General features: G+C 34.9%; 1 protein-coding gene across 3 annotated transcripts in view; it reads left to right on the forward strand.

Annotated features, from left to right (window-relative positions):
* The window catches only part of MBD5 (methyl-CpG binding domain protein 5), a 72,557-nt gene that overhangs the window by 19,875 nt on the left and 33,587 nt on the right, over positions 1–19,095 (forward strand). For all 3 annotated transcript variants that reach the window (XM_010839952.1, XM_010839954.1, XM_010839953.1), the window contains 2 exons: positions 368–548; positions 4,875–7,010. In XM_010839952.1, the coding sequence (XP_010838254.1) occupies positions 368–548; positions 4,875–7,010 (2,317 nt within the window). The remainder of the gene's footprint in view (positions 1–367; positions 549–4,874; positions 7,011–19,095) is intronic.

Raw genomic sequence — 19,095 nt, forward strand, 5'->3', positions numbered from 1 at the left:
AGCATGTAGCAATGTCAGATTTTAGGGGTTTTAACTGTATTTTATATGTTTTTTTGTACTATTGTAACAGCAGAAAGTACCTAAAATTGGGAACATTATCAGATACTATACTTTTCCATGTATTTATCTTGGCTGTCATAGAATTAGAATAATTTTCATTATTTTCCCTGCCACTAAAAACCGTAAGTTCAGCAGAAGGTATTTATTACATTATATATAAAGTTGCTTTTCTTAAATTTAAAAACTTGAGAAAGTTTTCTTCAGATATATGGGTTAATCTATGCAGAACTTTTTTTTTTAAACAAGGGGATCTTTTTACTTAATATTTTTGCAGACATATTTTAAACAAAGGCTGTGCTTTTTCCAGGTGTTTAATTTTGATCCTGGAGCTGCTGTGAAACAAAGAACTGCAGAAGATGTTAAAGCAGATGAAGATGTCACAAAGCTATGCATACATAAAAGAAAAATCATTGCAGTGGCCACACTTCATAAAAGCATGGAAACCCCACACCCTTCTCTGGTGCTCACCAGTCCCGGAGGAGGAACAAGTATGTAATATGGTGAAGGGTTTAGGAGTTTTCCTCCCCCACTCCTCTAGTGACTCCTGGAGAAGGAGTTACTAGAAACCACCTTGCCAAGCATTTTCTGAGTCCACTTTTCAACCACACACAATGCATTTAAAATTATGTATGTTTTATCTTTTCACTACAATTGATAATTAGTTCTGAAAAATTCCCATGAAGTTGTCTCCCAAAATTCCCTATCCAAGTCATTTAGTTAAATGAGCAGAATAAACACCAAATAGCACCTACAAATACTATGAAGGTACATAGAGCTGAGCTAACAAAAGAGAAAGGGTCATTGGTTTTTAGGAAACAAATGTAGCCTTTTTCCTAGGGCTGAATTGGAGTATGTAGTATCAGTCCACAAATACAGCTAGCAATGTTGTCAAGAACTAGCAGTATTATGCTTTGAGTCATTTAATAGCTGTATATTGAATGCCTACTAACAGAAATCACCTTACCAGGAACTTTTTACACCTCCATCCAACACATGCATGCACACATGCTTTCAGTTTTAAAAAATTTCAAAGCTGCAGAAAAATTACATAAACAATTCATTAAATACCCTAGACTTACCAATTAATATTTTGTTTCAGGAGCTACAGATAATTGTGACAGTTCACCCATAAGTATTTCAACACACATGGATGTTCTCTTACATAAACCACAGTCTAATTATCATATTCAGGAAATTTAAAACTGATATAATAGTATTATCTAATATGCAGTCTATATTCAGATTTCTCCAGTTGTCCTAATAATATTCTTACAGCTTTTTTCAACCCAATCTCTTTTTGTAATGCAGAATGCAAATATGATGCAACTGTGATGTAATTAGTTGTTTTATTTCCTTAATCTACACTGGTTCCCCAGTCTTTTTAAATCTTTCATGGCACTGATATTTTTTAAGAGTCTAGGCCAGTTTTATAGATGTTCCTCAGTTTGGATTTGCCTGATTGCTTCCTTATATTTTTATTGAAGTTAAACACAGTTTGGTAGGAATACTGCATAGGCGATATTATGTCTTTATTAGGAAGCACGTAATGGCAGTTTAATCCCATATTGATGACATCAAGTTTGATTGCTTGGTTAAAGTTATGTCCATTACTGAGGTACATTTTCCCTTTATGATTCATATGTAATTTGTGGAATTATACTTTGAGGCTGAGGAACTTTTCTTCGTAAGGGCTAGAATATGAACTCCAAAATATTACAGTTAACACTTGAATAGTAATTCTGGATAAAATATGGCTGAACACCAAAGCATTTGTTTGTGAAAGATAAGTAACATTGCTCTGCATAGTTAAAAAAAATAGGGATGAGGAGTGTAACCTGCAGTGATCAGAAAGCTTTATTGTAGAACTCAGATTTGAACCAGCCCTGGGAAATAGTAGGATTTAGACATATAAGGAAAATAAAATTCTTGTCCAGAACAACTATGGAATAGTTAAGGAATGAGGTGGAGACTAATGTGACACAAGTAGAAAATTAAACCTGCATAAGTAAATTGGGGCCAAATTACTGATAGCTTTAGATACAAAGAGAAGCAGTTGTGATACCATACAGGTCACTCCTAGAATTCTGTGAAGAAGGCAGGGAGAGACAAGTTTGACAATTATTAGCAGACAGCTCCTCTTCAGTAACCCTATTACCTTTAAACTAACCTTTAAATTTTAACAGGAATGATCAGAAAAATTGCTCCACTAAGGTATGTAAGAAAAAAATACTTTAGTGAATTGTTATTTCTTTTAACGAGCTACATTTTTTTAATTATAAGGTATTGCAACAATTTAAAAACATTTAATAGTAATAAGCTATTTAAAATTAACCATTGTCCTGCCACCTTGATGTAAGTGTGTTTTCATTTTCACGCTGTACCTTGCACATGTGTTTGCACGTACTCATATATTTACTGCTGTTCTCACTTCACATCATAGCAGTTTCAGCCCTGCCTACAGAGTCTGCCTTGTTGCCTTTTTAATGACTGAAGTAGAATCTTGATCTAGGTCCTTTGTCATATTCTATACATTCTAGTATCTTTAATGAAATTAAAGATAAATATTTAATTAAATTAGTATAGGCATATAAGGTATATCTCCATCTCCTTTTAAAACTATATACTTGATTGGATTAATTTCTACTCTTTTACCAGCTTCAGACATAGCATTTATTTCAATTTTTTAATTTTAAACTATATTAAAAGGTTAGGATTTAAATACTTAAGGATTAAGAAGGCTCAGTAGTTTTCACCTCTCTTTGTTTTACGTGCGTAAAACATGTAACTTATCTCTTTTAAAAAGTCTATTTGATATACAGGAAAGCACTCGTTGAGTGCCCAACATTTACATTTCCCAACTCTTGTAATACTTTAATTCCTTACTGCCACATAACAGCAGCATGGCTTTTACTTATTTAGTATCCCTGTTATTTTTTAAATGGTAACTATTTTTCCCCAGTAGGGAAGAAATCCTTTCTAAACATCAGCTCCTTTCTAAATTCTGTTGAACATAAAAATGCCAATGTCTATATTTCTTATCATTGAACTATAGATGGCTATATAAATAAACAAGAAAAGACACAATTTGGTGGTTTTATTACTGAAGAGGACAGTCAGTCCTGTAATGATGTTAGTGATATTAATAGAGACAACTCTGTTCGCACTGAATGCCATGTAAGCCCCAAACATTTTCATGTGTTATTGCCTTGATTATGAACTTTAAAACTTTATTTAACAAAAAAAATGATTTCAGTTGAATTTATCTACTGCAATTCTCTTATATGATTTTTTCTCTTAATTTTCACATATTGTCCAGAAATCACTCTATCAAAGAATCTCTACCATGCCAGAAACAAAAAGTCCACACCTCCCAAGAAAAATATATTTGTTCACTCTATTCTTTTACTTCTTAATTGTAACCTATCAAGACTTCTGTTTATCCAGGTTGAAAACTACTGTCTCAGAAATTGTTACATTATGATTCAACCTGCATAGTACCCAGCAGGTAGAAGTATATTTATCTAAAATGTGTAATTATCCATTCAAGTAAATATACCTCTGATTGCAAATGAATCTGAGAGTATACTTGCTGATATGCTGTAGGTCTCAGAATTGGGATGGCCAGTATATAATGCGAACAGTACCATTCCCATGTCCTGTGCCCTTAATAGAATCATTGGCATTTTCTCATGCAGCCCAGCTAGAGCTCAGCATCCTTTTCAGCACAGTTCTGTAAGCAGCCACCACCAGTTGATGAGAATTGGCATATGAAGCTAATTTTATTTGCCACCCCTGTTTTAGAAGTCACAACTTTATAAAATAGTTAAACATCTTTAGGGACTAAAAAAACTTAAAACTAGAATTCTGACATGATTGAATGAAAAATCTGTGTGATGAACCAGCCTGCTTTTGTTGCCTGTATTCTGTCTGATCTCCGAAAGAACTGAAGGGATTCCAAAAAACCAGCAAGGGAGCAATGCACTCTAAATAGAGAATACTCAGTTGGAACCCAATACTGAAGATGGTCGCACTCTGACTAAATTTTGCATAAGAGTTCTATCCTAATAAAAGAATTGCAATCTTTTACCAAAGTTGGTTGATGAAGGCTGTTTTTACAGCAATGACTGATTAAGGGTAAAGTAATTGAAGTGTGGCAGTATTACCAACTTGATGTGAAGTTAGCATGATTGTTTAACTTCACTGTATTTACTGTTGTTACCACTCCCTTTATAAAAGATTGAGAATCCTGTTTACTTAATTCACAAAAATTAAGACTCTTTTACTGTCACAGTGAAAATGTTGGGATAAGAAAGAGTTTTTGTAGCTGTCTTGTGGAGGTTTATAGAAACATTTATAAGGTAAAAAATTTTCTGGTGAAAATGGCAGTTCATTTAAATCATCCAAAAAATAGTATGCCAGACAGATTACAATTTTCTCTTGTAACTGTATTCTTAAAAACCATCTGGGCTGTCAATCTTGATTTTACATATGATAAACATTATTAGAATGAGTAATGTCTGTATGTACAGATTCAGAGCCCCATCCTTTCTCAACAGATAGGAGGTAAACAAGCATAATGAGCAGTTATTGAGAACCTTTGGTCAACTAAGGAAGAATAATGTGCATTTTTTTCAGACAAAATTTATTGTAGAATACAAACCTTTTTTTTTATTGCAGAGTCACAGTTTCTATTTGCAAATTTCTTTTTCCAGATGCCCTTCCTTTCTCATTTTCTCCTTTCCTTCCCTTCCTCCATTTTCACACAAAAGGATTGAGACTACTAACAGATTTTTTTTCTCTCTCTTTCACATCAGATGCAACTCCAGTAGTACCTTCACGGGCAGCAACTCCAAGATCTGTAAGAAATAAGTCACATGAAGGAATTACAAATTCTGTAATGCCTGAATGTAAAAATCCTTTCAAGTTAATGATTGGATCATCAAACACCATGGGAAGACTATATGTACAAGAACTGCCTGGAAGCCAGCAACAGGAACCCCACCCTGTCTACCCCCGGCAGAGATTGGGCAGCAATGAGCATGGACAGAAGTCTCCATTCCGTGGCAGCCATGGAGGCCTGCCCAGCCCCGCGTCGTCAGGTTCCCAGATATATGGAGACGGCTCGATCTCGCCAAGGACTGACCCACTCGGAAGCCCTGATGTCTTCACAAGAAATAATCCTGGTTTTCACGGAGCTCCCAATTCTAGTCCTATTCACCTGAATAGGACTCCTCTTTCTCCACCTTCAGTAATGCTACATGGTTCTCCTGTACAGTCATCCTGTGCAATGGCTGGAAGGACTAATATACCTCTTTCCCCAACCTTGACTACAAAGAGTCCAGTAATGAAAAAACCAATGTGTAATTTTTCAACTAATATGGAAATACCACGAGCAATGTTCCACCACAAACCACCCCAAGGCCCACCTCCCCCTCCTCCACCTTCTTGTGCTCTTCAGAAAAAGCCATTAACATCTGAGAAAGATCCACTTGGCATTCTTGACCCTATTCCTAGTAAACCGGTGAATCAGAACCCTGTTATCATTAATCCAACTAGTTTCCATTCAAATGTCCACTCTCAGGTACCTGTGATGAATGTAAGCATGCCTCCTGCTGTTGTTCCTTTGCCAAGTAATCTCCCTTTGCCAACCGTAAAACCTGGTCATATGAATCATGGGAGTCATGTACAAAGAGTTCAGCATTCAGCTTCAACCTCCCTGTCCCCTTCTCCAGTGACATCCCCAGTGCACATGATGGGGACTGGAATTGGAAGGATTGAGGCATCGCCCCAAAGATCACGCTCATCTTCCACATCATCAGATCACGGAAATTTCATGATGCCACCTCTAGGACCCCAGGCCAATTGCAGTGGTATTAAGGTTCCACCCAGGTCACCAAGGTCAACAATAGGGTCCCCAAGGCCATCAATGCCATCAAGCCCTTCTACCAAGTCCGATGGACATCATCAGTACAAGGATATCCCTAACCCATTAATTGCTGGAATGAGTAATGTACTAAATCCCCCAAGCAGTGCAGCTTTTCCTACTGCATCTGCCGGAAGTGGTTCTGTAAAGAGTCAGCCTGGTTTGCTGGGAATGCCTTTAAATCAGATCTTGAACCAGCACAATGCTGCCTCCTTTCCAGCAAGTAGTTTACTCTCAGCAGCAGCCAAAGCACAGCTAGCAAATCAAAACAAACTTGCTGGTAACAACAGTAGCAGCAGTAGCAATTCTGGAGCTGTTGCTGGCAGTGGCAACACTGAAGGACATAGCACTTTAAACACCATGTTCCCTCCTACTGCCAACATGCTTCTCCCGTCAGGTGAAGGGCAAAGTGGTCGAGCAGCACTAAGAGATAAGCTGATGTCTCAGCAAAAAGACTCATTGCGGAAAAGAAAACAGCCACCTACCACAGTGTTGAGTTTGCTCAGACAGTCTCAAATGGATAGTTCTGCAGTTCCTAAACCTGGACCCGACTTGCTAAGGAAGCAGGGTCAGGGGTCGTTTCCCATCAGTTCAATGTCTCAGTTACTACAGTCTATGAGTTGTCAAAGCTCTCACTTGAGTAGCAATAGTACCCCGGGTTGTGGGGGCTCAAATACTGCTTTGCCTTGCTCTGCTAACCAGCTGCATTTTACAGATCCCAGTATGAACTCCAGTGTTCTTCAGAATTCACTGACACAGAGCATACCTTTAAGAGGGGAAGCCGTGCACTGCCACAATGCAAACACTAACTTTGTTCACAGTAATAGTCCAGTCCCAAACCACCATCTTACAGGTTTAATAAATCAGATTCAGGCTAGCGGGAACTGTGGGATGCTCAGTCAGTCGGGCATGGCTTTAGGAAATTCATTACATCCCAATCCACCTCAGTCAAGAATTTCAACGTCCTCCACTCCAGTGATACCAAACAGCATTGTTAGCAGCTATAATCAAACAAGTTCTGAAGCAGGTATGGTTTTATTAGAAAAAAGTACCCAAAGGTACTAAACTTTTATACGTTTTTTTAAAATTTGTACCAAAATATTTATTATGATAAGAAATGATCCTTTCCCCGATGTGAAATTCTCATCATTTCTTTAGTATTTATAATTTTATTTACAGAATGCTAGGGATTTGTCTCTTAGAAAAAAATAACAACCAAGAGGATTCCATGTGTTTCCGTTATTTGTTGTCAATCTGTTGTTTTGAATTTCGTTCAACTTTCAGTTGGTTCAATAACCATTGGACTCTAAACTACGAAAGAAACCATAGAAGGCAGGATTTCCTGGTTCATGAGACATGTACTTGGTCAATGCCAATATAAAAGCCGTTTCCCCTAGCTTGTGTTTGTATTCAGGTAAATGAAGCTCACCTTGGAAGATCCAAAAAAGAGGCAAAAATAAATGGATATTTTTTTCTTCTTGCTGCTGACCAGAAATAGGTGAATGAATAGGAAGAGTTAACTAGAAGTTGTATGAAGTAGAAAGCTGTCTTCTAATGTGTTTTCTTATCCTAGTTTGCTATCCCTTATTACTATTTGTTTGAAAAAATTCAAAAATGGATATTGGCTACTTCCTTTTTTAAAAAGGTAATAATTTAAGTTTTCTAATAAAAAAGGCTTGAAAACCTGATTTCCAGAATTTTTGATCTTGAAATTATTTTGCAGTTTTCTTGTAGAACTAAACCATTATTTTTACCATTGACATTATTGTATCTCATTATCTGCTATTAATGGAGACAGATTTATTTGAAAGTAGACACAGTAGAAAGAACTGTATTTTGTTCAGTAGAGTCCTCAGAAATTGCTATAAAAAAAATTTAAAGAAGCACTGTAGAGATAAATTCATGGAGACATCTGAAAATTTGACCATAAGAATATTAGAAATACCCAGAATCCAACAATAATGATTTGAGAGATTGGTGGGAAATGACAAGGTGGAAATAAAAAATGAATATAGAGACAGTATTACTCAGATATGGAAACAGTGGGCTTTTAAAACCAGATTGCTACTGGAAGTGAGAAAACTGCTGAGGCTTTTAATAGTAAGCTATTGTGTGGTTATATATGGACTGTTAGACCACCATGCTAGAAAGGCATTATGACCTACATGTCTTTGTTGTTGATAGTAAAATCAAGTGTTTTCCTTCCTGGTGTCACTACTTATACCTGCCATTCTCTACAACTTCTGTTATGTGTTATGTTTGATGTCAGTATTTAATGAAGAACTGTTCATTGACCTCTTGTGTTAAAAAGAATATAAGGTGAAAAAGATAATTGAAATGATTAGTGCCTTCTTGATAGTCTAAGAAAACTCATGAAGCTATTTTTTATGTGTTTAACAGGATACTTATTCCAAAGGGGCTTCCAGCTTCTCAGTGACTCGTATTTCTTTTTAGATAATCTCAAATAAATGAAAATTTAATCTTATGCATTTAGCAGATTAAAGTTACATAAAGTCAGTAACTATTTAAAAATACACTATATTTATTAAGCATACCTTCAATCATTTGGATGAGACATTGTTTGTCTCATTGTATTATATTTTTAAATTTTGATACCCCTTACCTCAACTTACTTTGTTTCAGGTCTAAGTTCATATTGCAAAGTGTACGTATTTTATTAATGATGTATTTTAATTTATCTATAATGGAAAAGACCGACATTTATTTATGTTCTTGTTTCTTCTGATTGTCAAGTTTAGACTTATTTTATATAGTCTTAGACATGTATTTTTTTGTTCCATGCCTCTCTGTAAAACATCAGATCTGGATTGCCAGTGCTGGGTTTGTTGAAACACATATGTTGAAAATTTATTAATATAAGGAAAGTGTTAGCATATAAATAGTCAAAAGGGATGAGAATAAATGTCTAATAATGATGTGGATGTGACCAATCATGTGTCAGATAACAGAAAACATATGCTTGATAAAAATCTAGGTCAGTTAGAATTTTTTTAAGTATTAAACTTAATAAAATTAAATACTAATTAATGTATAGATCTGATGTGCAGCTGGTAATAAAAATGGGTAGATTTACTAATGTAGCTCTTTTGATGAGCTGATTTATTGACGAGGTCTCTAATATCATTCTTTTTAGATACACAGTGAACTGTGTCAGCTGAAGGTACTGTCGTGATAATTGCTTAGCAAACATCAAATAAACACCAGAGGTGGGCATTTACAGTGAGACAGCTGATGACAGACATAACTCTCCCATCAAGATTTGCTAAGTATTCCTAGCATACTAGGAAGACATTAGAAGAAAACACACTTTATTCTTAAAATGTTGCTTTTAGTTATCCTTGAGTACCTATGATGTACTAGGTTACTTACCTGTATTATTTCTAATTTGTGCAGTCTTCCAAAGTATAAGGTGTTCTTGTTCTCATTTTACAGATGGGTAAATTGAGCCTCAGAGAACTTGAGTATCCAAAGTCATACATAATTGAATAAGGATTTGAATTCAGGTTCATCTGATCCTAAAATCTGTTTTCTTCCCAGCTGCATAAGTTCTTCATTGGAAGCATCTAGTTGTCAAAAATACTGTTTTCCCTTTCAAATCTTTAAAAATATCCAAAAGACAGTGAATTGAAGCACATCAACGCATGTTAGAAACCATGTTTGTAAACTTTTGATGCACTTTTAGACCAAAGTCACTTATTTTGCCTTCTCTCTCTGGACTGTGATATACTAGTATACAATAACTAGGATGTTTGTGTCAATGCAGATAAAATGTCCACAATATCAAAAGAACTACCCCTCATTTGTGAATTACATTTGCTAACCTTTATGTAAATGATTTTGTATTGCCTCACTCAGATAAGAATGGGTTTCCTAGTGGGTGATGTGTCAGTAGGCCTTTGTAGGAGACAGCTGTGCCCATGCCAGCCCCGTCACTCCAGTTTTGATAGCAGAGTGAGAGTGAGAGACACCTACAGGTGACAGGGCCCAAGTCTTCCTTGTGGTCGTGGAGCCTGAACAGAGCTCAAATACCTCCTGCTCACCCCAGTGCCTTTTTTCCACTCTCCTAAGCAGCAGCTCAAAAATGTTCCATTAAGACTTCATTGAAGACCAGAAGTCACTCTGAAAACATTTAACTTGATAGGTTGTTTATTTTCAAGAACTTCTTTTATAGAGAGGTTTTTATTATAAACAACCCAAATATTCATGTTCTAGGCCTATATGTGAATACCAGTCCATATTTAAAATGTATTATAACTCATATATGAGAATTGAAGGCAAAGATAGTAAAAAAAAAAAAAAATCAGATAAATACGAAATGCTTAGAAATCAGGTTTTATTAATTCTGTTCGGCATTTTGAAATTGCCTTTCCACTAAAGCTCTCTTAACACTTTGCATTGCAAAGTTTACAGGTTTCTATTAACATTTTGGCTATGAAATTACAAGTGAAGTTTAATATTTCCATGTAACAGATTTAGAAAACGACCAGTAGGATACTTGGTAACATTCCTCAAGTTGTAAAACAAAGTTCTGGTGGATCTGGCAACCAAACCCAATCAATTCCTCAGTCTCAGTCCAAACATTCAGACTGCTGAATGCAGGTATGTTATGAAATCCATCAGTCGTATATATATTTAAAGCAATTTTCAGTTTATGAAGTTAGTTGAATTTCAACATTTAAGTGGTTCCAGCATGTGTCCTGTTGTTTGGTTTAGGGAAGAATTCAAAATCAAGTGCCCTGACCGGCAGATTTCATCGGGGCCATGCCTCCTCAGGCCTCTGACCGCTGCCCACCTGTTTACCACAGAACAAAAACACGCATGCCAGTAACTGGGGCCTTTGCAAAGGACCCAGCCTTTCATGGCCCTGTGGGTTTTCACAGTTTTCAAAGAAGTAAAAAGATTTAGACTGTTCTAACCAACTTAATAACTGAAGCTTGCCTTCCTCCAAATGATAAAGTCATTAAATACAACTTTTTCACTTTAAAATGCCTTTTATATTCTCACTTTTTGGTAATAAACATTTAATCAGCTCTTCTAAACACATGAAAATAAAGTCCTGTGAAGGGGCAGAGTATGAGTTTGTACCAAAAGAGTAAATAATTCAATCATTTCTTTGCCTTAACTCTTAAAGATATACATCGACTAACAAGAATATAAATAAACCTGTGAATAAATATATGCTCATGAATATTTATATATATATTTTTTAACTCTGGAAAAGAAAGTGTTTTTTCAGCACAAAATACATTTGATTGAAACTCAGTGCAGCCTCTGAACTGGTAGGTATAAGAAACTTAGAGACCACAAAAGGATACTTCATATATAAGCTTGGCTTTTTGTTCTCTGTATTTATTTATTCTTAGAACATCCTAGTAAAGAAAGGGAAACTGTCATTCCCTTCATTTGAGGTTATAGTTGCAAAAAGGTTATGGGATAAAAATACTCCAGGATGGATTATTGTACATGTTAGCTCTCTCAGGATATGGGACGTTTGAAGGGAAGTAAGCCTCTTGTCTAATGTAGACATACAGTGAAAAAAGGCAAAGATTGCTTTAAGGCTGTGACTGAATTAACAATAGTTGCTATTGAAAGTATTTCCACCCAAGTTTTTAAATGCCTAGATTCCTCATCTGATTGATGCACAGACTTCTAGGTTGAAAGTTGCCCTTTGCTCTTGTTTTTTAATCAAATACCAAAACTATATTAAATTCTTGATTATGTGATAAAAATCTATGTCTATTCTTTTAGATAAATTTTTGCAAAATGAGCCATTTCTTCTTTGCTGTAAGATATTTTTACAACAGACAATGTCTTGCTGTTTAAGAAGGTTTCCTAATATCAGGGTTACACCACTTGCTTTGTTTACATAATCCAGGTTTAATGTTTCCTCGTGTACAAAAAAAGGAATTAAAATATGTTTGATTTTAGACATTGAGTCTATGTAATCAAAAGTGAGAACTCATAGTGGTGTGATATGTTTGCTGATTCAATGGTCTATTTTGTACCTTTCAAGAAATAAATTGTCCCAGTGTGCAAATTGGGAGAATTCTATTCTATTGCAATACACTAAGCTCACTTATAAAACCACTATAAATCCTTAAGATCTCAAGGAGATGCCTAAGCTTTATTTACTAAAATCAAGTGGTCTAAAAATATTGAAGTAGCCTTTAAAAGTACCCAAATTCTAGGCAGTAAAGTTAACTCTACCAAGATCTGACTCATTAAAAAAAATGCTGAAACATATTTCCTACAGTGTCATCAAAACATTTCATTTCCATGTGCATGTAGTACTAAATCAAATCATAAACTTCTACCTTCTAGGAACTTCTATCACACAACATTAATGCTAACAAAGGAAAGAGTAGAGTAAAAGTTATTTTCTAAGAATTATACTTCTGGCAAAGTCAAAGTAACAACTCACCATTTTACAGATTTAGAATGGAACTAGACAGAAGTCTGCAGGAGTTGCCAAGATACTCCAGGGGTAGGAGCTAATCCAGGGAAATTCAGAATCTCTCTCCAAGACCCATGGGTACAGGTATAGGAGAGAGTAGTATTTATCACAGATGCCCTAGAGCAGGGCTCCTGGACTGCATAACTCCACAGGGATACCTGCCGCACTAGAGTCTGATAAGTATGCCTCCTGAAACACAGCTCCATAGATCATCCCCACAGAGCTGAGCAACTGAGAGGCCTGATCCTAAAGCAGTGTTTTTCAAACTTTTTTTTTTACATCTAATTTCTTTCTAACAAGAATTAACTTGGATTCCATTTCACCAAAGAGAAGTTTTTAATGTACAACAAAAATTTCCTGAAAAAACCCTCCATGTGATGCACTCTGCCATTCTGTCTCATCGTATCTTATCCTATCTCGTATTTTCATGACAGTCATGATCCACTGAAGTTATTTCATCACCCACTAACAGAGCATGCCCCAGCATTCACATGTATAAGTTAACAGAATCAGTTTCCACAAAATAATATCATGGCTATGCATTGTACTTTTTTTTCTTTACTATTTCATTTATCAAAATATACTGATTGATGGTATATGAAATTGATTTTACAGCCTTTAAATAGCTCTAAACATTGTCTTAAAATATTCATGAGGTAGTTAAGTCCGTATCGAGCATCTAGTATGTGCTCAGCACTGCTTAGCACTGAAGATAAAATAGTATACAGTGGAAGGACACAAAGTTAACTGTTAATAACCTAGAAACTACTTGCTCTGCTCATTAAACAAAATGGGGTGAACTCCCAGTTCGAATATTGACAGTTGGAGCATATTAACTGTTATTCTAGCATACAGAGGGAACAGAAATCCTACCAACCAAGAGAATTAACCTCTTCTCTCAGCATTTGTTTCCTTACAATAACTATTAAGAAAAATGTGATAAAAAGCATTTGTAAAACAAAAACCATTGTTACTTGAGAAACTGAAAAATCTCAAGCTTTTTTTTTTTTTCATTTCAACAGCTTTTAGAGTAATCCTATGTGTTAATAGAGGAACCAGAAATGATCAGTAATAAAACACACAATTTTGTCTGACCCCATAAGAATGGCCTCCTTGATCCAGTCATCATCACTCTGACCTCATACTCCAAGGTACAGGCTACATTCCTTCCTTCCACTGGTCTTGCCTCTTCCCTAAGAGGTTGGCCCTATTGACTGCAGAGAGTATTTTCTCAGATTCTGCCACCAGTTCCTCCCCACTCTTACTCCTAAGTTGTTTTGGTTTTCGGTGAAGAACAAATAGACACTAGTTCCTAGGGCTTCCTGTCTACTTCTGGTAAAGGAATGCTGGGTGTTTATATCAACATCCAAGGTACAAGACAGAGACTGGTATATCTTTGTAAATACATGTTACCATGTCATTACTAAGGCTTGGGAAACTAATGTTGGAAGATCTAGACTGCTCATAAAAGTTATCTTTCAATTTTTTAAATCAATCCTTTAAATAGGAGAATTTTTTTCTCTTTTCATGGGATTGAAAAGTATATTTACTAGACTCACCAGGGCATGATATTTTCTTCTGTCTCTAGAAGCATTCATTTTTAAGGATTATCATTGATCCTGTTTGCAATTGAAATACACTTGCCAAAGCAAATGATAAAGGTCAGATAGTGAAGGAGTACCTTCTATATGATTTATTTCTTAGGTTCTTGAATTTTGTGGCTAAAAAATCAGTATTTGGGCTTATCAATTTAGAAAAAGTTTTATAGCATGAAGTTATATTTACCAAAATTGGGACTGTAGGCCGAACTGGTGTTATGGCATTTTTAAATTATTTTTAATTGAAAGATAATTGCTTTACGATATTGTGTTGGTTTCTGCCATACATCAACATGAGTCAGCCATAGGTACATAGGTCCCATCCCTCTTGAACCTCCCTCCCACCTCCCACCCCTTCCCACCCCTCTAGGTTGTCACAGAGACCCAGTTGGAATTCCCTGAGTCATACAGCAAATTCCCATTATAATGATATTTTTAAAACACTTGTTGGTCAGTTGGAATGAGCCTTATGCCCTCCCTGTGCACATACAAAGAAATGTGCAACAGTATTAATACTTAAGGGCCAACTATGAAAGAGTTTAGCCTAATATGAACAATGGCTTTTCTCAGAGTATTAGTGACAAGAGAAAAAAAATCTAAAGATGTAGACGGTACTTTTTTTTTGAAAAGCAATTTTTTAAAAATGAAACATCTCAAGGATGAAATTTAGTAACAGGAAAAATATCCTTTAAAAAATCCTAAAAAGAAATTACTGATGCTATTTCTGTATATACACTCATACACAGACACACATACATTATAAATTATATGTGTGTGTGAAGAATACAGTTTACATCTGAAAATCTGCCCCACAGGAAGAACTCCCACTGTTGTTTCCTAATTGTACTGAACTATCTCAATCTCTGATTGGGTGTCTAGGAATATGATCTCACACCAGGGATGTTTGTTTGGGTAGCTTTCCAGTCTTAATTTCTTACTTCTTTAAAAGTAACAGCAAACAATGAGAAAAAGAAGTTATGCCACTTTGTGGTGCCGCTGGCTGGTGTGAGATAAAAATTCTTTCCAATTAAAGGACTTTTCCAGCTTGCTAACTTGTTCCAGGCTCCCAGCTGCCTTTTAGTTATTTAACTGCTAAATGTTCAGTGAATAGTTTGCTTTTTTTTAAAAAAAAGCCCCAAAACTATCTCCTTCATTAGATTAAGCACAAAACAGCTGCTCCCACCAAAAAAAATCAGCTTTGAGAAAACATTTGTCCCCATATGCTTCAACAGATGATAGTTTTTTATGCAGAGATAAGTAGTAAGTTCACCAGAGAATGCCTATTCAGGATTAAGTGGTTCAAAAATAAGCAATTTCCAGTTTTCCTTCCAGCTATAAAAATTGATGGGATCCTCTTTCAGTGACCCCAACAATAATGAGTGACTATAAGAATTCAGAGTACTTTGGGATGGACCTCTTCCTCTGTAAGATTATTTTAACTCTCCAGCATACCTGGGAGTCTTCTAAAGTAACTTGACATCTTCCAACCATCTCCTTTTCAGCAGCCTTTATCTCCTGGCACTGGACCAGGAGATAAAGAGTCAGTTTTCACAATACAAGAGTTAAAATACACGATACAAGTCAGTTTTCACTTTCTCTACTAAAGGGTGGTATTCTCTCCTCCACATACACACTTGCCACACACAGAGAGCAAGTGATCTGATTTCTAGAAGTTGAATGCATGTTTTACAATCTTAATAGATTGATTCAACCAACATTTTTTGAATGCCAACCATGTGTTAGAGACTCTTGGATCTTGGAAATACGAGGGAAATAAGTAATCCTTGTCTTTAATGGTTTAGAAAGATGACTTTAAATACCTTCACTGCTTGTCTAAGGCGGCAGCAGGTTTAACCAGGGTTGGGAGGGCTGGAGTGGGTAGAAAATCAGCGTACAATATTTTCAGTCATATTTCTTTGTTTTGAGGATACATAGGATTCTTATTACCCTCCATATACTTTATTACCTCCTTGTCTATTTTTAAAATTATTTTGCTTCCACTTAGAAGCCCATTGTCTCCTTTTCCACTCTCAAATCCCAGATCAAAGGTTACCACTTGCTTAGTTTTTCCTAACACCTTCAGTTTTACGATTGTCCCCTTGTTATATACCTGCTATAGTTCCTAGCATATTGCCTTGTAGTTATACTAACTTTATGAAAAGAGCTTTAAAATTTCGTGGTTCATAATAAGCTCTCAATAAATGTTTATTTGAGACAGACAGGTAGATCTGTGTGTTTATCACTGTGTGTTTATCACATTGTCTAAATTCTGCTTTCCTGAAAGAATAGGCAGGGTGTTGTATTATTGTTGTTTGTCTGTATCATCATTTTTATCCTTTTGTTCAGCGGAGTATACTTGATTGTTAAATTGGGTGTGTTGAAAACTAGGGAAAATAAAAAATATGCCTTGATCCACGTATTACCCTTAAGAAGCTTGTGATACTCACCACCTTCTTGTTTGCAATGCAAAAATATACCCAGAATAACCATATTTTCTTTATTGTAATTCCTCAAGAATATTTAGATGGAGAACTTTTAGAATAATGTCCCCAAATGATTACTTTCATAAATCCTCAAAATGGATGTTTCTGTTTCACAAAATAAAGATAAAAGAGTAATAACCTATAAGGAAATCCTTCATCTACAAAGCCTTGTATACACACTAGACTATTTCAGAAATATACTCTTGACTGTGATTAGAGAAATGATGATCTGTACATTTAAATATGTCATTATTATTTAGCAGATAGGGGAAAAAGCCATAGATAGTGATTACTAGTAAATAAGAGTTTTTATTAGCTTGTTCAAAAAAATGGTTTCCAAATGCAAATAAAGCAAAATACCTATTTATGGAAATGGCAGCAAGATTTAAGGAGCACTGAAATGTTTAAGGTGTTACTGTTTTTTATCACTGATCTGAATTAATATTTAAAGATTTGTATACCCTATGCCTACCTCAGCATCTTATCTCCTTTAAATGCAACAGTGAGAGCTTTAAAAAAATAAATAAAGTAGACCACAGCAGCTAGAAGACTTGCAAAGTCATACTATAGAAATATATGTGTTGGATATGCTGATTTTATACTCCGTACTGTTACGACATCATCACAACTAACTTTAGCTACTAATGTCAATAATGATGACAATGATAGCTCCTTTTATTTGTATACTTTTACATGTTGCAAGCCTTTCACTTACCTGTCTTTGATGCTCAAAATTTCCTTAGAAAATTTCAAAGGTAGGAAACTTTCATATACAGGAAGATGTCCATTCCCATGTTATATGTAATAATGAAAAAATCAAAATATGAATGCCAAACTTTATCAGGTAGTTCAATAAATATGATCAGTCTACATGCTACATGGTTAAAAGTATTCATATAGAGTCTATATATCAAAAAGGAAAAACCCTTGTGTTATTCTGGTAGGAGAAAATAAGAAAAATATATCATTGTATTTGTACTTCTATTACAACTATGGAAACATTTCTGTGTATTTGGACAAGGCCTCAGTGGTAACATAGTCATATATAAAGTTTGTTGTGATGGCATAGCACAGCAGTAAAATGTTTGAATTATTTTAGATTTTCAGTAACACTGTATTGTTCATTATAACATATACATGTCTAATACTTTAATAAATGTATGTGCTTATAATAACTAATATTTGCTAAATGTATATATTATTATAAAACAATGCATTTCTTTAGGGTAAGACATTTTCCAAAAGATGCTTGTAGGTTCCTTTTCAACAGAATGTGATTCTCACCCTCCCCACACCCACCTTGTACATCTGGATCACCAGGGGTGATTTCAAAGAATACTACTGCCCAGGCTGTACCCCAAGAGATGAGTTCTGTGCTGATCTTGGTTAGGACCCAGACATTGGTTGTTTTGTTGGCTTGTTTGTTTTGTGCAGCTTGGATTGGTAACAACTAAAACAATTATGATACACAACTCTAATTTTATTATTAAATTCCTTGAATTTTCATCTTTAGCATACATAAGATTTTCACAATTAAGAATACCACTGGATGAAGACTGGTTAAGGAATCATGAGTATAAAGTATCTTTATGCTATTAGAATGACAAAGATTTAAAAATAATGATAAACACAGTGTTGATGAGAAAAATGAGCACTACTGACATTGTTTATAGAAATATAAATGGAATGCATATTGATCAGCTACACTGGAGGGCAGTCTGACAATGTGTATCCAGAGCTTTAAAATATATGTAAACCTTTTGTCCCTGGAACTCTACTTTTAAGAATTTTTCCTTAGAAAACAATTGAGCATATTAGCAAAGATGAGTAAATAAGAATGTTTATCATAGTGTTGTTTAAAATAGTAAAAGATTGTAAATTATCAAAATATCCACAACTGTGGATTGAATAAATTATGGTATATCCATACATGGATACTAGTCAAATAGATCTATAGTTAACATGAAAGAATAGTAACAATGTATTGATAAAAGAAAAGTTACAAAACAATATGATTCTGTTTTTGTTAAAAATATATGTAACATATATGTGTGTGTGTGTGTGTCTGCATATGTAATACATACATGCAGGTGGAAAAGCCCAGAAAACTATACACTAAAATATTAATATATCTACATAGGTACTTTTTATTATCTGTTTTATATTCTCATGCATATTCTATTTGTTTTTTTCCCCTAAAAGAAAATACTAGTAATATAAATAAAGACCAAAAACTTTTTTTTTATGTAAAAATATATTTTGAAAAATGAAGCCTTGTTACTTTTTTCTAACCAAATGAATGGACTACAACACAGCTTCCCCCATTTTCACTTTGTCCGGCTGTGAAAAACAAGTTATTTGACAGAACAGCTATTTCTTAAAGTGCTAAACTTCTCCAGAATATTTACATTCAAAGTAGATTAAGAGGTATGAAGTTGAACTTGTTTCATTAACGTGTCAGATCATCTCTAATTACAATTAATCTGGTTAGCCTCTATAAAGATGGCATGTAATATATTCATCGAAATATATCTCAATGTATTTTTATAGAGAAGT

The sequence above is a fragment of the Bison bison genome, unplaced genomic scaffold (assembly GCF_000754665.1).
Source record: "Bison bison bison isolate TAMUID 2011002044 unplaced genomic scaffold, Bison_UMD1.0 scf7180017864139, whole genome shotgun sequence".
NCBI classification, from domain to species: Eukaryota; Metazoa; Chordata; class Mammalia; order Artiodactyla; family Bovidae; genus Bison; species Bison bison.